Source organism: Nylanderia fulva, unplaced genomic scaffold (assembly GCF_048542155.1).
Source record: "Nylanderia fulva isolate GAGA-0341 unplaced genomic scaffold, ASM4854215v1 Scaffold129, whole genome shotgun sequence".
Lineage (NCBI taxonomy): Eukaryota > Metazoa > Arthropoda > Insecta > Hymenoptera > Formicidae > Nylanderia > Nylanderia fulva.
Window position 1 is genome coordinate 267,165 of NW_028189507.1, and position 24,612 is coordinate 291,776.

Consider the following 24,612-nt stretch of genomic DNA (forward strand, 5'->3'; position numbering starts at 1 on the left):
AACGGCGCGCGAGATATGGATACACCTCTTGTGCGCGTATATAAAAGAAGTAAAAGATCGATCGCCTACGCGCGGCGACAAAACAAAGAGTAAAGATGTCCTCCTGTAATTAACGAAAGGGCACGAGGTCATTTTCAAAGGAGATCGGAGAGAGATACGGTAGAATACGTATCTCTCTTTCTCTCTCCTTGTTCTGTGTAATTTCATCGATTCACCCGCTAAAATTAATTCAAGTGGTTTCCGAGAATACCTTTCAACTGTGCACCAGCCCTTTTTATTCGCCTCATCGAGATCACCCCCCGGATCGAATCGTGGAGAGAAGGTTGACAATTGAACGATTCCCTGATGTCAGAAATTTAGAAATTATGCCATCGATCGCGTATGGCATAAAAAGTATTATCAAGCACTGCATTACACACATCTGTAATAAAAATATCGATATATCATTTAATATTAAATATATAGAGGAAGAGAGAGAAAGAGAAAGAACATTGTGTAATATATCAATATTCTATACTTAGAATTCCTTAGCATATATGCATTTTAATGGTAATAATGGCAATTTATTCTGTTCCCTGAAATATTCCCTTAAGAACAAAACTATCATTCCAAATAGCAAATCGACATCATTGAACGTCATTGAACGTCAAAATAACGTATGTAATATTTTTGGAATTTTCTTTATCCCAGATAGCAAACATGTATGTCAAATGATGTCATTAGACATCTAATGACATCATTTAACGTCAAAATGACATATGTTTACTACCTGGGATAGGTAAAGAAATTCCAAAAATAGAACACTAAAAAATATATTCTGTTCTCTGAAATATATTCCCCTAAGACAAAACTATCATCTTAAATAGCAAACTGACGTCAGTAAACATCAAAATGGCGTATGTTTGCTATCTGGGATAAGTAAAGAAAATTCGAAAAATATTACAACAAAAAAGATATTCCATTCTCGGAAATATTATCATCTCAAAAAGCAAACTGACGTCAAAATGGCGTCATTTTGATGTCTAATGACATCATTTAACGTCAAAATGATGTATGTTTGCTACCTGGGATAGGTAAAGAACATTCCAAAAATAGAACAATAAAAAAGTGTATTCTGTTCTCTCTGAAATATATTCCCCTAAGACAAAACTATCATCCTAAATAGCAAACTGACGTCAGTAAACATCAAAATGGCGTATGTTTGCTATCTGGGATAAGTAAAGAAAATTCGAAAAATATTACAACAAAATTTATTCTGTCCTCTGAAATATTATCATCTAAAATAGCAAATTGATGTCATTAAACGTCAAACTGGCGTCATTTTAATGATGTTTAATGACATCAAAATGACCTATGTTTGCTACTTGGGATAGGTAAAGAAAATTTCAAACATATTACAACAAAAAACACATAAGATAATAATAACGTAAGAAAGAAATAGTAAGAAGAAGAATAAGAGTAAAATGCATATCTGACATAAGATTATGATTTATTCGCAGTACAAACTACAAGAGACGCGACGAGGGTGGCAAGACAATCGTCGAAGGAAACGGCAACCTGAAGATAGGGGAGAACACGAGGAGCTCGTCCTTCAAGTATACTCGCCAGCAATTGACTCGCGAGAAGGACGGCGAGGTCGGCGTGATAATCGTTTTGAACGCCAAGTTCGATCCGGCGGCTATCGTGGGCGAGCTGAAGCTCTCGAATAAGGAGATCCTCGTCTCGAACAGCTACTGCGAGCAGAGCAAGGAGTGCGCTCATTTCAAGCTTCAATCGAGCTACGACACTGATCGTAAGTCGAATTTTCATTAATAAATCAATATATATAGTTTCTTTTTATAAAGAAAATATAATATATATGCACATACATACATATATACAGGGTGTCTGTTTTGTAATTTTTGCAGTTGTAAGATTTCATAAGGATTTCTCAATAATAAGGGGACGTCTTGTCGTAAACATAGTAATATTCCAGGTTGAGTTTTTATTTTTCAAGGTCAAAATAATTATTTTTTAAAAATGAAACCATCATAATTTTCTTATATAAATCAATTAATCATAATATTTGACGTGAAAAAATTGTGGGAATAGAAAGATAAATGGTTTACGAGATATTTTGTGCATCATATTCTGACACATTTTGACAAGAATATGAAATTTCTTTTAATAATCCTTATATTTCGATAATCTAGTGTTAATAATTTTTTGCATAGAATGAGACAAATTAAATGATATAAAAAAATATGTAGTTATTTTTTTTAATATATACAGTTGCAAATTGCAAATTACAACTTTTTTGATCACAAGAGTATGTTTTTCTTACACCAATTGATGTATTTTTTTATTAATTTATTTATTATTGATGTATTCCATACAGAAAATTTTTAAGATAAAGTTATCGAAATGATTATATTACGACGTATTTCATATATTTTATCAAAATATGTCAAAATGAAGTATGAACTATCTCGTAAACCATACATTATTTGTATTTTCATTCTAACAATTTTTTATTTGAAATATTACGAAGAATTAATTATATAAAATGGATTTATGTAAGAAAATTATATGGTTGTTCCAGAAAGTAATAATTCCGAAATCTTAAAAATGCCTTCATATAGAATACTATTATGCTTTGCTTTCGACATCCCTATTGAAATCCTACAGCTTTTATATGAAACGTTTTTTTAATGGAAGTCTTAGTTTTCGAGAAATATCAATGCAAAAATTAAAATGGGACACCCTGTATATAATCGTCTTTAAAGCAATCTTTTATCAAACGGAATTAGAGTAATCCAAGTGGGATTTATACAGCCTTAAGTAAAAATCTCTTCCTCTTCACTCCATTTTACATAGATCTACAATATGCAGCAATTTTGTCCTTCCTTCTTATATTTTCTTTCTGTTTAAAATGGAAAAAAGAAAAATTTATGAATAATTAGTGAAACATTTTTTTCTATAACATGCTCATTTATTTCTAAATATTATAAAATTGATTGTATGTACATACACTGTTGTAAAGGATATTTATAAAATATTTGGACAATTTCTAGGGTGTATTCCTCCGCGTCAAAAAAGAAAAAACTATATGTACATTAAAGCTTACATAGGATGTATCATAAGTCGCGCTTCATTTGTGAAGAATGAATATACAAAGTAAAAAGAAATCGAAAATAAAAAATGACGAAATTACACTCGAGTCTTCTTTAAAGAGTTACAAATAATTGAAAAATTTATCGAATTATTTTTATTGTTATTAAAAGTTTGGCATTTATTTCGATCATTTGTGTAATATTGTTTGACTAAAACAATTAATTAACAAATAGACAATAAGGTTAGAATTACAAAGTATTCAAATAATCGGCCTATTATTGTTTGTGACAGAATCTGCAGATTGACATTTCAAATGCATAATTTGCTGATTCAAAAGTGAGTGATTGCGAGATTATAATAAAACCAAATTTATGTTAACGTTATCAAATAATTATAATTAAGCATTTGATTCAGAAGAAACACTCAAAATGGCTGCCATTTGATTAAAGACAATCAAATTTTTATCTATCAGAACAAATTTAATGTTTAGAGTATTCACAATTGATAACGAAGAGATGTTATGCCAATGCATTAAATTATTAATGCTTTTGACATTATGAAATCGTCTTTAAAATAGCTCGACAATCTACTCCTCCGCGTCTAATGGCTGTTTCCAATCATATGGCGACCATGTTTAGCATTTCTTATGAGTTTAAGTGCTTATTAATTTTTTATTTAATTATTATATAATTGATTAAATTATTCAATAATAACGTAACTTTATTAATATTTAATAATAATTCTAATTATTTTACTAAAACTTCACATTTTTAACTATGAATCTACATGAATTTGCTTTTTTTTTTTATTTTGACGTGAGGAATCGTAAAAATTTGTCCAAGTATATTTTATTAATATTTAATAATAATTCTAATTATTTTACTAAAACTTCGCATTTTTAACTATGAATCTACATGAATTTGCTTTTTTTTTATTTTGACGTGAGGAATCGTAAAAATTTGTCCAAGCATATTTTATTAATATTTAATAATAATTCTAATTATTTTACTAAAACTTCGCATTTTTAACTATGAATCTACATGAATTTGCTTTTTTTTTTTTTTATTTTGACGTGAGGAATCGTAAAAATTTGTCCAAGTATATTTTATAAGCACCCTGTATAAAAGCTTTCCGCACGTAATAAAGGATTTTATAGGACGTTACATACGGGGGCGCACCTGGAAATATATACCATCTCATGTTCGCTTTGCGTGTCCCAGTCCGGTTCTTTATGGAGAACATCCTCCTCGTCAACGAAGAATTTGTAAAAAAAAAAAAAAAAGGACGTCAGCCCTTGTAACAAAATCCCCGGTTGCTTTTTTTCACAGAGATCACATACCGAATAGTGACGTGCGTCTCTCAGGAAATCATCCTTATCGCGACGATTGTACATGCTCTTTCGTCAGCCGTTGCACGCACGTCCATATATATATATCCGTTCTAAATAATTAGAGAGAAGCTCCCTTCGTGAATCCCGCACTCTCTCTCTCTCTTGCGTGTGTATTTTGCATGAATGCGCAATAATGCCGCGACATGGAATTTTCGCGAGCAGCAGCAGAGAGGAGGACAGAGCCTTCTATTTCCACCCCATCTCACCCTCTTTCTACAGCGCGGTTCTGGCTACCTCGGGATCCCTGGTCGATAGCGGAGTTCTATTCTCGCGTGATCTCGCGCCCGATTCGTGCCTCGCCTCGGTTATTTATAGATCCCCGGATTTTTGCATCCCCTTAAACTCGGCGTCGCGCTAACTCGAGAGAGAGAGAGAGAGAGAGAATGTGCGCGCACTTTCTTACCTTCTTCCGCGCTTTTCTTTTTCTTTCTTACTTCCTACCGCCTCCTCGATGACGAGGAAGAAAGTCGATGAACGCCGGGATCGCGATGCGGGAAGACCAACAGGCGTGACCAACCCTCCTCCCACCTAGGCCAGGGTATACGAAGGGTATTTCATGGCGCGATACAAGGAAAAAAATAAGTCGCGTCGGAATGACGTCACGCGCCGCAAGGGCGTGTGCTCTCTCTCTCACCCTGCTGACGTATATACGCGTCTTAATCCTTTCCAGCCTCGAGATGACGTATAGCGCAATAATGTTTAGTTTGCACTCCTCCACCCTCTCATTTTCTCCCCTTTTTCCCTCTTTCCCTCGGGATCAATTTGGCGAGTCTGTCGAGAGACTCGGGAATTTACGGAAATAAAATTCTCGCGATTATAAAGTCGAGCTGAAGAGGGCTCTCGAGAAAGAGCTCTATGGGTAAATGGGACGGGGCATAACGAGTTTCCAATGACAGACATTAATAGTTATGAGCCATTTATGATTGCTCCGTGACTGTCAAATGAATACCCCTTTCCGTCGTTCATTCATGATTTTACGATAATAATTATTATCGATTGTCATCTCGCACCGAAATGTCAATTATACACCTGATGTTCAATTTACCCGATGACCTCGATTATATTTACAGGACTCTTTATCTTGACGATCGTTTCATAATTTTATATTTACATACTCTAATTGTTTTTCACTATTATCCACTGTAACTTGATAGATGTCGAGGAAAGATATAAAGAATATAGTTAATTTTTTGTTTTTCAATTTTTGTTCTTTCTTAATTTTTTTAAATTTATTTTTTTGTCATTTTCTTTTTTCATATTAAATACGCAAATAAATTTTAGTGTTTATTTAAAACAAGAGCAAATGCTTAATTTTTTGTCTTTTAATTTTAATATATTCTTTTTTAATTTTTTTAAATTTCTTTCTTTTCTTTTCTTTTTTTTTATATTAAATACGTATATAAATTTTAGTGTATATTTAAAACGAGAGCAAATGCTTAATTTTTTTTTACTGATTCCAAGAAATGTCTCCTCTTGCCCCCCTTTGCGGACACCTATGAGACGAATATATGTATATACTTTACATGAATGATATAAAAGAAAAAAGAATCGTGCAAAATAATTTTTTTTTTTTAGAAATACCATCCTGATATTTTTGATTTTGCTTGTGAAGCAATTTTTATTTTATTATCTATTTATGTTATTTTTATTCGTTCTTATAGAAAAGACTTACTTGAATCATCAGATAACAGTGGACGTGGATCTAAAGAAATTTAATGTACCGGCTGAATTTGGATTAAAGACGAGCACCGAGATCAAAGAGGCTAAGTTTGATCATTCAGCTAACTTGTATTTGCACTCGTCCAAGGACAAATCCCAGTATTCATATCAAGTTTACGTTCATCCCAAGGATAGCGGTAAGAAAGCTTATTCTCTCTCGCTATTTCAATGCTTATTAATTAAATTAAAAATAATCACGTTACTTATGTAGAATTATATACCTTTCCCAGCTGTCATTTTGACTTTGCCCAATCGCGAACTGGCCGTCATCGGCACTCTCGACTTGCCGAAGTCGAAGCAAAGCGGGTCGTACAAGGTCGACGTGTCCGTTTACTTGGACAGAAAGAACAAACCATCCGAGAAGACCGGCTTAGTCGCTGCCGGAGACATTAATATCGGGAAGGACACCGGATCCGTCAGCGGAGAAGTTAAATTCATTTATCCGTCTCAACCCAAGGTACGTCTCTCTGATATAGAAAAATGCAATCTCATTTGTGCTCGAGAAAAACAATTTCTAAATCCATCCAGAAGTCACATTGGGTTTGAGAAAGGCAGGGAAAAAACTTAACTGAAGAAGTATTTTCAATCTCGCTCCCAATTTCTACGTGAATACGATCAAAGTCTTGAATATAGAAATTAGAATGAGGCACAAGCCTTGGCCGAGCCTTTAGTTTACTTTCGATTTTCTTGCAATCTAATTTCGCTTGGCTGTAAAAGAGGCGATATACTATTCTTAATAGTACACATATCCCGAAGATGTCCAAAGAACATCCTAGGATGTTCGAATGTCCTTTGGATATTCTCTGAATATCCTCTGAATATCTTTCGGATATGTTATGCTATTAGGAATAGGCCTTCCGTTAAATTTGCCTTCACGTAGATCAAGCTTTTTCTCATCCTTATTACAATTTTTGTCAAGGATATTGCGGTAAAAGGTAGACTTCACTATGGCGGCCAACACCTGCTGGACGCGAATGTGGATATCGATGTCTTCGCGAAGAAAACGCAAAAGATCAGCGTAGTGGCAAAACTGATCCAAGAAAATCTCGAGAAGGGTGCCAATCTCACTAGCTTGATCGAAGTGAACAGCCGTGGCCAGCAGCTCAAGGTCGATCTGAAGTCGCATGCATTATTGGCGGAACGTTCGATCGGTTTTGGTAGCATATTGACTTACACGGACTCGCATCAGAAATTGAAGAACGTAGGCGTCCTGTTCTCCGCGGATCCTAAGAAGCTGTATCTCCTCGTGACTGCGCCCAATAAAGAGCTCCTTAAAGTTGACGCGAAGCTGCAATTAGAGAAGAATCTGCAGAAACTTGACGCCGAGGTCACGATTGTCGACAATAGTCCCATTGTAGTTAATGCAGAAGCGAATAATTGGAACAGCTTCAAGTATCTGGAGTATCAACAAGGTAACTTGTGCCTGATCAAGCTCGTTGCTCGTTTAAATTGTTAATCCAAATGGATGTATTCTCGAAATCATCAGTTTTGCTTAAGTGTATCTTCTATCATGAGCTTATATATGGTAATTGGTACATTTCTTAGATAACCCCAACACGAAGATCAACGTTAACGGACGCGTTGTCCTCGGTCAATTGGCGGAAATTCACGCAGATGCGTACAAGGAGGGAGTAAAGAAGCATCTGTTCCATGTTCTGGTCCAGCTTGATGAGGAGAAGTTCCTGAAACCTGATTTCGGTTACAACAAGGACAATGTCGTCTACACAATTGTGAGTCGCACATCATCATTATGCAACATGTACGCGTAACATTGCTTTATTGACTTTACTTTATTTTAGGACCATTATCGAAGCCGAGCCATCTTGCACCTGAAGCAGCTAAAAGACGCCTCCATCGAGATAATCAAGGAGTTGGAACAAGAAGTGAAAAATCTTTTGGAACATCTGAAGAAGGCTCAGCCAAATATCAAGCCACTCTTGGATTACTATGAGACTGAATTGAACAAGTTGAAGAACGAGCTTCACGCCGACCAAACTATCAAAGATATACAGGCTACTTTGTAAGAAAATGATTACATCTCTTTTGATATATTATATATTTAATATATTACAAAAATTAAAATAATATATGATTTTACATTTTATAAATGGTAACAAAGTAGTATGCCGTCATAAATTTGATAATTATATATTTGTTTATACATGAAGTAGAAGAAATCCATAATAATGATATATCTGTAAACGTTTTATAGGTCTTTCTCGCACTATGTGCGTATAATATCGATCGTATCCTTTCAGGAACAAGCACTTAGGAGCTATCATCACCGCCGTGACGGATACCTTGAAGCAGGTAACCGCACGATTGAACGAACTCCAGAAAGAATACAACGAGATACTCTCCAAACTTCAGGAAGCATGGAATAAGGTTTACCCTCAATTGAGAGAATCCTACGAAAAGGTAGTCAAAGCGTACATCAGCATTCTTGATACCCTGGCCAATGTCGTCATAGCTTACCTCAAGGCAGTGCTCACTCTGATCAATGAGCATCAAAAGGAATTAAAGGAACTAGCAATCGTGGCTTCTGAGATTGCTCAGGACATCGCCAAGATCATATTCAAGACCGTTGGTCAGATCAGGAATGATGTCGACGAGTTTGCCGACCTTCTGCTGAATCAACTCAAGGCGTTACCGATCTACGAGACCGTCAAGGCATATTATACGCAACTTATAAACTTCCAAGTACCCGACGGCGTAATAGCGTCCCTTAACGAGCTCAGCGAAATCATAAAATCCATGCTGCCGACCGAGGAACTACGACAGCTCTTCAGCACTACTTATGAATACATCATAAAACACGTGAAACACGAGAAGGTAGGATTCTTTCATCGAGTTATTACGTCACACTTTGCCATTTCGATTAACGGTGTCCTAATAAAGTGTATTCTGGTAGGTCGATGACGCAAACGAGATCAAGAAGATCTACCAGCGTACGCTCGACGCTACCGCGTCTCTCCTTAAGCTTCTGGAATATAATGACGTCTTGGAGCAACTGGCGAATAATTTGTTCGATGTTAATGTGCCCGTTCAGTTTGATACGTTGACGAAGTTGCCAGTGATCACTTCGGTGAAAGTATCCCTCATTAACCTGATACGCAACAAAGAACTCCCATCCCTTGCGGATCTCTACTACACCTACAGGTACGTTACATTTTTGTTCTTTATAAAAAAACTTTCAATTATAAAAAAATTTTATTTATACCCAAAAAAAGAAATAGATGCTCTTTTTAAGGGAACCTTAAACACGGTCTTGTTTTATCGATAAAAATTGTTGCGCACCCTTTTCTTTCTTTTTATTAATTGAATAGAATAATAAATTTTTTTCCACGATTAAAGTACACATAAAAGAATTTTTTTATTTGTTTTTAACATAAAATCGGTAAGTTAGCGCTGCGTTTCTGTCTGTACTTGAATTGTGGAAAAGCATTTAGTATTCTACTCAACCAATAAAAAGAAAAGGGTGCGCAAAAATGTTTCATCAATAAAACAGAACGGCGTTTAGGATCCTCTTAAAGAGAAAAATTCGATTATACTTCAAACAGGCCCACTTTGCTGCTCTCTGACGTCGTGCCGCCCTTCAGCAAGGTCGGTATCGTTGTCGATGGGGGACATTTCTTTACCTTCGACGGCAATCACTTCGGCGTAGCCGGCGAGTGTACATACATCCTGGCCCAAGATATGCAGGACGGTAATTTCTCGGTCGTCGCCAACTTCAACAAAGGCAACCTTATTAGCGTGACCGTTACGGAACCTAAAGAGAGCATCACGCTCAAGAACAATGGCAACGTAAGTTCATTTCTCTTATCGCTGTAAACCAATTTCCTATAAAGCGGCGGCAAGTTACGTCGGTACGAATATGTGACGTGAATCGAGAACGCTTCGGGTTGGCAAATGGGGTGAAGAAGAGAGAAAGGGAAAAACGATGGGTGGGTTGGAAACCACAGATCGTACTCTCATACGGTATTCCGAGTACGAGTCTTATAATGCAATCCCGTATTGAACTGTAACTTTGGAGTAAGTTTACCGAGAGGGGGCTTCAAACTTTGCTGACAGGCCAAACTCTATTATCCTCGCGCCGCTTCTCTCATAGGCGGACCGAGTGAGGGAAGAATAAAAAATTCGCCGTTGTTCGTTCGTCGCGCGGACAACCTCGTTATTATACGAATCTGCAACTTTGGCCTGCCTCTATTTTTTTGCACTCATTTTTTTCCTCGCGAAAATGTGTTTGGCCAACTGCACGTCTCTCTTTTCAGATTCTGGTGAATAACAAGCCGGCCGATTTCCCGGCCAGCACGAAGAATTTGCACGCGTTCCTCGTCACCCCGACTGCACACATCAAGTCCGACTACGGGGTGCACGTCACATGCAGCTACAAACTACCTTTGGTGTGCACAATCCGCGTGTCCGGCTTTTATCACGGAAAATTACGCGGTCTTCTCGGTGACGGCAACAACGAGCAGTATGACGATTACACGTTGCCCTCCGGAAAGGTGAGAAACAGGAGAGAAAATATATACCGTATAAATAAATGAAGAATTTCTCGCGTGCAGAAGTAGGAATCAGACAGTTAATTTTAATTGCATCACTCAATGTTGTTTGAGAAAAAGAAATTTCGTTGAAAAGTACGGGAATTATAATGTTTTTTGCGATTTTCTAAACGATTCGATAAGATAAAGGAATCTTTCTTTGAAAAAGGTTCTCTCTGAATATTACGTCATAATAAATAAATAACAGAGTATTAATATAATTTTCAATTAGAACACTAGTTTATAAAAAAGTATTTATTTTTATTATTTTAAGTCAGATGAGCTGTTTCTTGTAAATTTCTGGATGCTGAAAGGATGCTACTTTTCAGCATGTTGGGTTTCTGAAATAATTGAGATTTAATATGCAAATAATGGTTTTTTTGCGATATTTAAGCATTAATTGTGAAAAAGGTTAACGTTATCTAAAAATTTCAATTAAACGTCATAAATGTATTATACATCCCATAAAATGTATTTTTTTATTTTGATATCTGATAGGTACTGATACTGATTCTGATACTTTTTAGACGCATTAGGATAGATTTAAATATAGAATTTTGCTGAGATATCAAATATTCCGCCTAATGAAGTCATATAATTATACTCCTAATTTAAAGTTTTGGATTATAAATACACACATACATAATGTAATTTAGCCTGATAAATTCCACTAAATGTAAATTTATATATAGGGTGTCTCATTTTAATTGCTCCCCTTGAATTATTCGAGATAAATACATTTTCGAAAAAATGTTTCAAACAAAAGTTGTATGATCTAAAGAGGAACAAATAATGGTAAAATCAATTTTGGAAAAAATAATTTTTTCCCAAAAACCTTTTTTCCTCAGAAGCACCTCCATATGAGTAGATTAGCTTTAATCTTTCATAACATGGCTAAAAGTAATATATTGGAATAAAAAATGCATTTATAGGATAAAGAATACACATAATATTTAATAAAATTTTTCAGATAACGTTAACTTTTCTCTCAAAAAAAATCTCAAATATCGCAAAAAAATTTTTTACATAACAAATCTCAATTATTTTAGAAATCTTACGTACTAGTGAAATTTTGTTTGCAGCTTTCAAAAATTTATAAGGAGCATTTTGCCTGGTTTAAAATACTTTTTGGCTGTAAACTAGTGTAATTTTATCACAAGAAGAACTGAAATTCATCGAAAAATATAAACAAAAATTTTTTCAAGCTGAAATAGAGTCTTTGTGCATATTACAGAATAATAAATAAATAAATAAATAAATAAATAATGCAAATAATATACTGTTCAGGTATAATAATTATAAATAATAAAAAGAGCTGATATTGATAGCGATTGATATTGAAAATATAAAAACGAAAAATGCTAAAGAAAGTATGAAGACCTGTTATAAATATTTAACATAATCCCCTTTCTATTCTCGGAACCTCTTTCCCTGCTTTCTTTTATATATTCTTGAAACATCACGATAATATCGCAGAACTATAAATCATCGTTCTTTTGTCTTTATTCAAAACTTTTCCCCTCGATCAATAGACAAATGCTTGCGTCGAATGGCATTCCTTCCCGAAGGAATCGCAAATTCCCAAACGTCATCAGCATTCCTTTTCCAGTTTCAAACTAAAACAACCGACGGGAGACGCCATTCTTGTGTGTCTTTTTAAGTGAAAAAAATAAAAGTATCGTATATTTCATAGTTTGATAAAATTTCTTCGCGTTTTATCCTGTCGCTGTCAAGATAAAATCGTATTTTCCACACCACTTTTGATAACGAAAACATAAAGCTTGGGGGAAGAAAGATTTTCGCAAAACGAAAGGATCTTATCTTAGAACGATAAAAAACTTGGAAATGTTTGCACTGATCTCTCTTTATAAAAAGCGCCTTTTTCTCCAATTGAAACAGATTACCGAGAGCGAGACTGAATTTGCCAACGGATACAAATTGAAGCCCGATTGCCCGGCTGTAAACGCGATCGATCACAAGACCCACCAACGTAATCCAGTCTGTACCGAGTACTTCACCAGCGAGAAGTCTACATTGAAGTAAGTGCATTCGTCATTTAAATTGAATTATATTATGTCAAGTAAGAAATATATAAATCAGGCGAAAATTCAGACTTGAAGAGAGAACGAAAGAAGGAAAGTCATATAACATTTCAAAAAATATTGTACATTTTATATAAAAATATTACATATATATATATATATATATATTTTATATTATATAAAAATATTATATATATATATGATATTTTATATTATATAAAAATATTATATATAATATATATTATATATGTAATATTTATATATAATATGTATATATGTAGTATAGTTTACAGCTAAAAATTATTTTTAATTATACAAAGTGTTTCTTATAGATTTTTGGATACTAAAACGATGCCGCAAATCAAATTTCACTAGCACGTTAGATTTTCAAAATAATTGAGGTTTAATATGTAAAAAGTGATTTTTGCGATATTTAAAATTTTTTGTAAAAAAGATTGTTCCCTATAAATTTTTCTTACTTCAACTTTTCTTATTTCAATTTTTCTTATTTTACTTTTTAAGTCATGTTATAAAAGCTTAAAGCTGGGAACTACTTTTCATATAGAGATGCTTCTGAGAAAGAAAAGTTTTTTTAGAAAAAAATTATTTTTTCCAAAATTAATTTTACCATTATTTGTCCCTTTTTATGTCAAACAACTTTTGTCTGGAATATTTTTTTGAAAATGCATTTATTTCAAAAAATTCAAAGTAGGCAATTAAAATGGAACACCTTATATATAGAGATATACATTTAGTAGAATTTATTACGATAAATTAACTGTATACATATATCGATAACTTTAAACTATAAATGATATGAGTATAATTATATGATTTCATTATCGTAGGCGGAATATTTGCTACCTCAGTAAATATTCTCTGTATTTAAATCTTTCTAATGAATTAAAAAGTAACATATCGAAATAGAAAAAATGCATTCTATAGGGGATAAACAATACATTTATGACATTTGATCATAATTTTCAGATAAATTTTCACAAACAAATTTTAAATATCGCAAAAACGCCATTTTTCCATTATTAAGTGAAATTGGCTTGTATCCAAAAATCTATAAGAAATATCTTGTCTATTTCAAAATAATAAAAAAATATTTTTTGTAAACTAGTAGTGTAATTTTTATATATATTATGCAGTGTAAGTCTTTTTAATATTAACAGGCAAATATTTCGAAAATGTATAATTTTACAAAAAAGAAATTTTTCAAATAAAAATTGTATAATCTAGAGCAGCATTTTCTAAATGGTGGGTCGCGACCCGGTAGCGGACCGCAAAAGCAAAATGCTGGGTCGCCTAAAAAAATTATAAATAATAATTCAAGTTCAACTTCTCATCAATAAATTATTTGGTTTTGATTTCTTTACATTTTACATTGTTGTAAGAGTAAATGTTTTATAATTATAATATATAAAAATTGTATAAACATTCAAATCGGTTTTATTTTACCTATAAACCAGTATAGGCAATAAAAAATTTTAGTGGGTCACGAAGGAAAAATATAAAAATAATCGGGCCGCGGAAAAAAAGTTTGGGAAACGCTGATTTAGAGGAGAACGTAGAATGGTAACCTTTATTCAAAACTTCTATTTGAAAAACTTTATTAACAAAATTGCATACTTTAGCAATATTTGCTTGTTAAAATTAAAAAGACTCGCGCTGTATATATATACATATATATATATATATATATGCACACATATATATGTATGTATGTATGTATGTATGTTATATATGTACATATATGTATATGTATATATACATAATTTTAATATTATATCTAAAACTGTAGAGAGAGCACTTATCTCTCTTTGATAATAATAAAATGGCCCTTAGAGCTTAATCTTATTGCGAGACAGCCGCACTTTGTATATAATGTATATATTTGAGATTGCATTCTCTCCTTCAGCAAGAGAGAATATACAAGAAACAATATAATCGTCGCGTTAACCGTGTTAACTTGGAAATGATGTTTGTCCGTGATGTTTTAGAAAGTGCTTCAACTACGTTAAACCGGCTCATTACCGAGACGCTTGCGACTTTGCTGCTAACGGAAATCCGCAAGCTCCTTGCTTGCTCGCCGCCGCTTACTACTCCGCCTGCTATTATAAGCGTGTTTACGGAATAAGCATCCCGCCGGCTTGCAGTAAGTTAAATTGTTGACTTATACTACTTCAACACAAAGTACGGATCGAATGTGATATTAATACGCGCATTAATGTAAGGAAAACAACTCTCGTATTGGGAAGTAAATTTCTTCAATTTTACTATTAAGGGGATCCTACATGATTGTCTTCTTTTATCGACCAATTATTATATTTTGTCGCATTAAGAGACTCCTACATGCTCGACATTACCAAGTACGCGTTGACAGTGACGACTTAATTCAAAACGGAAATAAGAATCTCTATATATTGTTTTATCGACAAAAAATATATAATAATAAAAGAAAATAATGTGATTGATAAATAATACGATTTTGTTTATTAATAATAAGCATAAATGACATTTTAGCAAGCTAAATTTTTTTGCGATTTATAACGTTATTTTTCGTTTTACTGCAGTGTTTTTTATGTTTAAAATAATTGCTGTGGTGTTAAAATATACCGACGACTCTTATTTTGGCATAATATGTGAAAACATATAAATATTTATTTTATTTGGATATACCTGTCAAACAGCTGGTTTGCGTCCTTGATTAAGTTTAATTCATAATTCGACATATATACACATATTATTTATTGATTACCCAAATAAGAGGAGAGTTTTCAGTATATTTTACATGTCTATTCTATCGATTTCAAACGCTATTTTATTGAAAAACATTTTTATTTTAACGCAAGTCGCAAGAATTTTCATGACATTTTCTTGCTTCTGACGTCATCAATTCAAGATGGTTGCAGCATATAGAAGCCTTAATTTGACAAAATTAAAAATGCTTCTCTACGATTACAATACATACATCAATGATCCCAGAGAAGTTCGATTTCATATGAAAAACGAGAAATAATTACGAAATTACAGTTTTCCTTATTTCCTTATTTATAAAATTATTTATAGAAAATATTGTTATTTATTCTTCTCTTCATCTTTATTTAGAATATTTATTTATAATTTATATGTTTGTAAAATAAATATTGCATATAAAATTTTAATTAATAATAGATATATATTTTGCCACATTATAAAATTCAATGAGAGAAACAGCTTATACATATATAAGTGTTTTTAATTTATATTTTAAACATTATTCTTATGTGTATAAAATATACATAAATTAATATTATTATTAATATTTTCACGTTAATATTGTGTGATATTAAATTTCTCTCTTCATAATTATAAATTTATGTAAAACATTATTTTAAAGAATAATACGATTGTAAAAAACTCAGTTGCGTAAATATTGATTACTTTAGAAAAGAAATAAATATAATATAATTGTCATTTTTATTATTCGTATATTTTAGCAAGTTGTAAGGTAGGCGAAAACGCAATCTCTGTGGGTGACAGCTTCAGCATCAAGACCCCGAAGAACCAAGCTGATATTGTTTTCATAATCGAACAAATCGCACAGAACGAAAAGGTCTTCAAAGATCTGCTACCAACATTGATGACCGATCTGAGGGAGGAATTAAAACAACAAGGCATAACGTATGTAAACGTTACTTGTTTTTTTTCATTTTATTTATATTTTTATTTCTATTTTATACACTATTATATTTTTTTTTATTTTCTAAATTGTTGTCCTCAAATTTTTTTGCTCTTTTTATCTAAAACATCTTCAATAGACGACGTTAAATTATGAAATTATCAAAATTAATTTTATATTTTTATACATTAGTGGATTCTGACGTTAATGATGGGGGAAAGGGTCAACAATTTTTTTATTGCCCTCAACTTTTGCTTTAGAATCAACAATGAAGAACGTGGTGAAATTTTTAATTCTAGTTTCACTTTTAAAAAATTTTTTTATATATTTTTTACTTTTTTTAATATTTTTTTACACATTTTTTCCTTTATTTTAATATTTATATAATTTTTATAAATATTAAAATTTAATAAAAATTAAAACTTAAAATATTAAATATAAAATAAATTAATAAATTAATAAAATTATTATTTAAGAGAGAAATATTATAAATATTTAAATTTAATCAAATAAAAATTAAAACTTTAAATATACCATAAAATATTAAACATAAAAATAATTATTCAAATAATTGCCTTCGAGTTCTTCTTCTCATCTTCAATAGATGATACTAACAATAAGACAAAATTAGCAAAATTGATTTTTTTCTTTTAATTTAAAAGCGAGAGGAGTTTTCACCCTAAACTTCCCTCTCTCTTTTTAGAATCGAACCAGTGCACTTTTATCACATCTATTTTATAACAGGGACGTCCACATCGGTTTAATCGGTTACGGCGAGCACATGAAGTGGCCGCAACACTACACTTCCGGCGGCAACCTTAACATCGAGGGCGACGTGAAGAATATAAAATTCGAGAAGTTGGATCCGCTTATCACTTTCGAGGTAACTTGCGCGTCAAACGTTCAATCTTTTTTAAATTTTTCTATATTTTTTTACATTTTTCTTTATTATAATATTTATCTAATTTTTATAAATGTTAAAATTTAATAAAATAAAAATTAAAATATTAAATATAAAATAAATTAATAAAATGATTATTTAAGAGAGAAATATATAATATTTATAAATATTAAAATTTATAAATAATATATATTAAAATTTAATGAATAATTTAAATAATATATAATAATATTTAAAGTCTTCTCGATAGTATCGGAACATTTTCGAAATACATATATCTGTGTGTCGTGCTTAGGAGGCCAAGGCAGGCAACTTCGAGAAGCGCATGCAGTATCTCGAGCAGAGGCTGGACATGGAATTCGGTACCTTCAAGCTGACAGGCGCTTACGAGGAGGGCATCAATTATCCGTTCAGACCCGGCGCGGTCAAGGCTGTCGTCGCAATTATCGCCACCCCGTGCGAGAAGAGTCCGTTGCCTCTGTCGGTGAGAGAGTGTTTTTCTATTTTTACCCCCCTGTCAAGTATTCTAAGATACGCTCGTCGTGTCACATTCAACGATCCGTCTAACTTTAACAGCAGTTTATAATCGATTCTTCGCTCTCTCTCCCTCTTCCCAAGCTTTCTCTCTCTCTCTCGAATTGTAATTCTCCATACGGATATCCAGAGGGATATTCGAGTATCGGTATTAAACTAAGATTCAAGTCAATTTCATGGAAAAAATTTTTATGAAATATTCTTTAAATATTACACACACACACACACTAGTTTAAAAAAATATTTTTTTCTTTTAATTATTTGAAATAAGATGAAAGGTGTTTCTTATAGATTTTTGGATACTAAAAACAATGCCACAAGCCGATTTTCGCCGATCATTTCTTCAATTATTTAGGTTTCCTTAATATGCAACAAAATGGCTTTTATTTTTGTGATTATTTAAATATTTTTTTGCAAAAAAGATCAACGTCGTTTTGAAATTCTAAAGGCATAAATATACTGTTCCCTTATAAAATACATTTTTTTATTTCGATATCTTACTTTTTAATTATGATTGTTCACTATATTTATATATAAGGTGTCTTATTTTAATTGCCCATCTTGAATTTTTTTGAAACAAATGCATTTCCGAAAAAATGTTTCAGACAACAATTGTATGATCTAAAGGGGGATTAAATAATAGCAAAATCGTTTCTGAAAAGAATAATTTTTTTTCCAAAAAATCTTTTATTATAAAATAATACAAAATTTAAATCATAACAACAGATTACATTTTAACCTAAAGTTATATAATTATTAATATTAATAAGTGTACATACAATATTAGACAAATATTTATGGAATAAATATGATTGCTCGAGTATGAGAATCTATAAAACTCAACTTTTATTAATGAAATTAAAAGAGAACAACCTGTAGACTGCATTTTCTTAGATAACCAAAGCTGAATTCACACCGACAAGCTAATTACTTCGTCGTTCACTTCCACCACTAAATTAATAATTACACGAAGGAAAAGCAATTAAGACAGTTTCTAAGAGAGTATTTACCAGATAAATAGTACAATAGATAAATACAAATGTACAAGATATTATGGTCTCCTCATTCTTCCATACAATAAATTTATTTATCACCGGTGTTTGCTGTTATCTAAATAAAATTATATATATATATAGATAATCATCCAGATAAAATTTTGACGTCATTATTTATCTTTATATAGATATCCTTTGTAGAAATGTATCACTAGTAACGCCAATTAATCACTTATTTCGAGTACTTAAAATACTGCTATACAGTAATTTAAATACTCGAAATAAGTTATAAATTGGCATTACTAGTGATAAATTTCTATAAGGGAATAAAAATATATTTTACCTATGTCTGCACTTTAGATGAAAAAAGTGTTATCTTTACTAAATTATAGAATAAATGTTACTAGAATAATGTTCAGATAATTTGCTTTAGAGCCATATAGCACATAAAAATACTTAAGTAGTAGAACTCAAGCGATAAAAATTTATAAATAAAAATACGAATATATTTTTATATTTCTCTTATAATTTACATCTTTTAAAATAATTGTGTTTACATAAGCAATTTTAAAAATAGTATTATCTAGAAGTTATCTAGATAAATCGTTATATATAATTTAATATATAATTTAAATTCAAAATTATTTTCATCTTATTTAAGATAAATTTACATATTTTCATCTCTCATCTATATGTATATCTCTCTAGATAATTTTAAAATCATCTAAGCGATAAAAATTTACAAATAAATATATAAATATATTTTTGTCCCTTTTATAATTTACATTTTTTCAAATAACTGTGTTTACATAAACGATTTTAAAAATAATGTTATCTGGAATTTTATCTTTTATCTAGATATATTTAAATTCAAAATCATCTTTATCTTATCTTGAATGATTTCATCTTTTTCTAGATAATTTTATAAAATCATCTAAGCACAACACTGTTTATCACTATGACGCTAAACGATGACGTGTTCCGCTTTTTCTAGCTGCAACAATTGAGACTTATAGTCGGGGAGAAGATATACCGAGACTTGGGTCTGACTTACTATCAAGTGTACTACCCGGGTGAGATCCAAGTATCCGGTAAACCGCAGAAGAACATCGTCGGTTACGACAGTGACAACGTCTACGTATTCGCCGACAGCAAGAAGAAACCCCTGAGCGGAAACAGCGAGCTCAGAAACAACCTGATCTTCCCTACCATCGACGTGTGCGCCGATTTTGCTGTCGCGGTAAGTGTAATTGGAAATTTAAGAAAAAGAGGGAATCAGTAAATTAGCGTTGAATGTTATAAAAATGAGACTAATCACGTTCGATTAATTTAAAAATTTTATTAATTCAGAAATAAAATAAAATTAATTAATTTAAAATATTATTAATTTAAAAATTTTTCTCCACTGAATGCGACCAGTAAAACAAATATAAAGCCATGAAATATATTAATATATTAAATTTATTGAATAATATATATTAAATTTAATAAAACAAAAGTAAAATTATAAAATATATATATTAAAATATTAAATATATTAAATAATATATTAAATCAATATATTGTATTTTAAAAAATGTGCAAATTTTGGAAACCAGCTTTCTCATTCTCTATAAGCTGGTTTTTCAATTTTGACTTCCTAAAGGAAACTTAATGAACGCGAAATATGTAGAATAGTGAGGAAGCAATTTGCACACTTTTTCATATAAAATAACATTTTTTGTCATATATATGTACATATATGAGTGTATGTATGCATGTATGTACCTATTTTTGTAGGTTCCTTTCATATGTTTTTTTCGCAAAATTTTTTTCGAAAATTGCCTTTTATTGAACAATTTTTAATTTTATAAAAAATGTATAATAAATAACAAAGAAATTTTGATTTTTATATAGAAATATATTTTTTCGTGATTACAATTGATACAAATAAACATAAAAATACTTTAATTTAAAAATAATACGTTTATAGCTTATAAAAAAAACAATAATAGTATTCATTGTCAAAAAATAACTTAAGAAAAAGTTAATAAGTTTAAAAATAAGGTCAAAAATAACTAGTTAAAAATTAATACACTTTCAATTAGCTAAGCTAAGTTAAAAGTTATTAACTTTTTAACTTTTAAACTTTTAACTAATTAACTAGTTATTACCCAACCCTAATATAAATATATAAATAATATATTAAATTAAATATATAAAATAAATTAATAAAAAGAAATCAGTCGCTTCGAATATAACGAATAAACTATATCGAATCATCGTTGCAGTCTGGCGGAGCGGCGTTCATTTCCAACAACCTGGTGGATGGTAAACCGAATCAGAAGAGACAGTTCGCCCAGGTCGCTGCCAGAAGAATCGCCGAGGGTCTCGTGAGCGTCGAAATGGAAAAGGATTGCACATGCGAGCAAGTCCATGGACTTACCGGACGTTCTTTTTGTAAGATCGTAGAACGCAAGGAGAATGAACAAGCGGTAAGATTTCTATATTTCAGTTCGGACACACATTTTTATATATTATTTTTATAATATTTATATTATTTTATATAATATAATTAGACAAACAAAATTTTTATTTATTTATATTTTATTTAAATAATTTATTTTCTTTTTTTATATATTGCAGAAACACACGAAGGCTGGAGTAAAGGGTTAAAAAGAAGCCACAGTACTGCGCATATTATAATTACTAATTAAGTAGATTTAATGTATTTGTTACACTATCGTAAAAGCCTCCTTTGATAAATGATTTTATTAATCTGCGGAGTATGCAGATATTTTTTATAGCGAAAAGAAGAAATCGCGGATACAAGACTCGAATTGTGCCTTATTATGACAATAGTTCTTTTTTTTAACGTAACATAAAATATTAATTACGTGCGTAAATTAGTGCAAATGCGATAAATTAATATATTTACTATTTATCGACTTACAACCAGATCGATGTTTTATAGAGAAATAAACATTGAACATACTTAAAGAAAAAAAACTCCGGCAGTGCCTCGTATTTCAGTTAGCAATAAATTTTCGTATATAAGAATTCGCGTTTACGGGAAAGAAAATATAGAACACATTTATATCACATGCGTACATAATTCCAGGAAAAGCTATATTGATTATCTTGAAGAATCTATATCTTCGCGTCATTATCTGACCTCGACATCGAGCGTTAAAAAAATATCGATTCTATCGTGGGATAAGATATTTAAACTTCGGAAGGAGAGGTATGCCGTGATTTTTTTTATATATTTGTGTAAAAAAGCAACACGCATTTTCAGTTTACCTGGCACGATTTGTCCTCATATAATATTCTAAAAATATAGAATTAATTGTTTGAATCGCGTCTCATTATCGATTAAATGAATTCCACATTCTTCAAAGTTGCATAATAAAACAAGACGTTATAGATGTTGTAGACGATACTTGATTTTTCATTAATGTGAAAAGACTAAGACTCGCATTCTGACAATTCCCTCTCTTTTCTTTCTTTATAAAAAAAATGCAATAATATTCTTAATTATAATACATTGTAGAAAAAAATTATTCCTATTTTTTTTCTTTTCTTAATATGTCTCCCGAGAAAAAAAGAAGTTAGAGGCCTTATGCAAAGTTAAACATACTTACATTCGACAGTCAAAACGCTTAAGCAAATTATGACACGTGAAAACGCAATTCAATTGCGATTGAGGGGATGTGACTTGATGCGTGTCGTCGAATTAACTGTAAATATACCAGATCTGTAATATTATTGATACTAAATGTAGAGAAAATGTGTCCTGCGTGATCTTGATTGTAAATGGTAGATTCTCCAATCAATTTGTAGTTTCGATTTTTTTCATTAGCAATAATGTCGAAATACGAAGAGAGCAGCGACTTTCCAATTTTTCGACATTACGTTTATCTTTTTATTTAGCCAAATTATCGAGGATTAGACATTTTATTAATGTAAAATCTACTTGAAGTTAAATAAAAATATTTAAAAAATTATTTGTCTTTGTCATTTGTTTTAGCTTATTAAAAAGAAACTTATATTTTCCAATCGCTTGTAACTCAAAAATTACTATTTATTCCAAAAAAATATCACTATTTACTCCAAAAAAATTCTTCGTTAAAATTAAAGTAAAATTAAAATCGAATTGAAACATAATTTTTGTAACATCTCGTAAATATATTGAGATACAAATTAAACTTCATATCTTTCGATATCTATAATAAATGTTTTATAACTTTTTATTTAAGCTAAATCATCGAGGATTAGTAATTTTATTAACGTAAAGTCTACTTTAAGTTAAATAAAAATATAAAAAAAATTATTTGTTTTTATTATCATGTTATTAATGTCACTTATTTCCATATCTTTGAAAGCTTAGCTTATTAAAAAAAAACTTATTTCTTCCAATCACTAACTCGAAAAAGATGATCATTATTTACTCCATAGAAAATTCAAGGAAGAAAAAATTAGAAAAAATGTCAAATACCTTCGTTAAAATTAAAGTCGCGAATTGAAACATATTTTCTATAACATCGTAAATATATCGAGATATAAATTAAACTCCACATACCCTTCGATATTCGTAATGAACGTCGTTAATCTCGAGAATACAATTCTCGTGTGTAAAATAAATACGATATTATCTTTTTATTACTTTGAGGAAAATTACTATTATTAAGGGTATCGTAAAATCCATCGGTGAGAGAAAGTATATTTTAAGAAAATTTAAATTAATCGAGAAGGAGAGAGATGAAAGATTAAAATCGCCTCCTATTTATTTTTCTCGCCAACTAATTATTATTAACAGTAAATCTGTATATTTATATAAAAATACCGAGATTGTGCGATAAGCGGCTCCGAACTATTTTTATATGCGAAACAGCAAAAATCTGCCTCTACGCGAGCGACAAGAATTTTTGCTTGAACGACACAAGTCATCCGCCGACTTTATATGTTGAATTATGCTGCTGCTGCCGCTGTAAAGGTACGATTGTGACGTCAAGAGCGAACGCGAGAGGCTTTTGCCTGCAATATTCCTTTCCCCGAGTACGTACAATGCGCTTTTACATAAATTCGGTATAAGCAATGGCGTAAGAACGTTTTCCTTGAGCGCATTCTCGCTTCCTATGATATACTTATATTAGCGTTAAAAAGCGTGTACTTTATTAAAACATGATGCACATCTGCACACACAATGTTTCTTATTTTATCACAATAAAAAATAGGGGAAAGTATGCTATAAATCGTATCGTTCGTTAAATCAATCTCTACTGTATTTCTTAAACAGAGTTAAATTATTTTAATAAGATATTAATTCTGCTTAAGAAATACAGTTGATGAGTGACATTCATAAATATATTTTATGAGATTTTTATATTTATATGATTTTAATATGTGGCATCTCTAAGCTATCACATTGAGGAAGATAAGCAATTAAACTTATTATTAAAGCATTTTTTCATTTTATTTCATCTTAGCAAATCAATATTACAAATTGTACCAAATACTACTTTTTTTATTTTTACGATATGAAACAATAATAAATTTAATTTGTATTAATGTTTTGCGTATATCGTTGACAAAGAACCATAATTTTCAATAAATAAAAAAATTATGTTATTTTCTTTGATAGTTTTATCGCAAGGAGGTACGATTTAGCATACTTCCTCCTATATGGGAAAAATCTCACGGTGAAATGCTAGAGAAGGAATAAATAACTAGAGCCAGAGTCCTTGC

General features: G+C 31.1%; 1 protein-coding gene across 1 annotated transcript in view; it reads left to right on the plus strand.

Annotated features, from left to right (window-relative positions):
• apolpp (retinoid- and fatty-acid binding glycoprotein apolipophorin) overlaps positions 1–22,871 on the plus strand; it is a 42,294-nt gene extending 19,423 nt beyond the window's left edge. The window contains exons 9-26 of the mRNA XM_029314667.2: positions 1,500–1,792; positions 6,145–6,339; positions 6,433–6,659; positions 7,122–7,614; positions 7,748–7,932; positions 8,002–8,222; positions 8,461–9,034; positions 9,114–9,361; positions 9,763–10,006; positions 10,474–10,710; positions 12,646–12,785; positions 14,795–14,949; positions 16,274–16,457; positions 17,200–17,338; positions 17,652–17,840; positions 19,880–20,125; positions 21,156–21,359; positions 21,511–22,871. Of these exons, the coding sequence (XP_029170500.1) occupies positions 1,500–1,792; positions 6,145–6,339; positions 6,433–6,659; positions 7,122–7,614; positions 7,748–7,932; positions 8,002–8,222; positions 8,461–9,034; positions 9,114–9,361; positions 9,763–10,006; positions 10,474–10,710; positions 12,646–12,785; positions 14,795–14,949; positions 16,274–16,457; positions 17,200–17,338; positions 17,652–17,840; positions 19,880–20,125; positions 21,156–21,359; positions 21,511–21,540 (4,204 nt within the window). The 3' untranslated portion in view covers positions 21,541–22,871. The remainder of the gene's footprint in view (positions 1–1,499; positions 1,793–6,144; positions 6,340–6,432; positions 6,660–7,121; positions 7,615–7,747; positions 7,933–8,001; positions 8,223–8,460; positions 9,035–9,113; positions 9,362–9,762; positions 10,007–10,473; positions 10,711–12,645; positions 12,786–14,794; positions 14,950–16,273; positions 16,458–17,199; positions 17,339–17,651; positions 17,841–19,879; positions 20,126–21,155; positions 21,360–21,510) is intronic.
• The last annotated feature ends 1,741 nt before the right edge of the window (positions 22,872–24,612 follow it).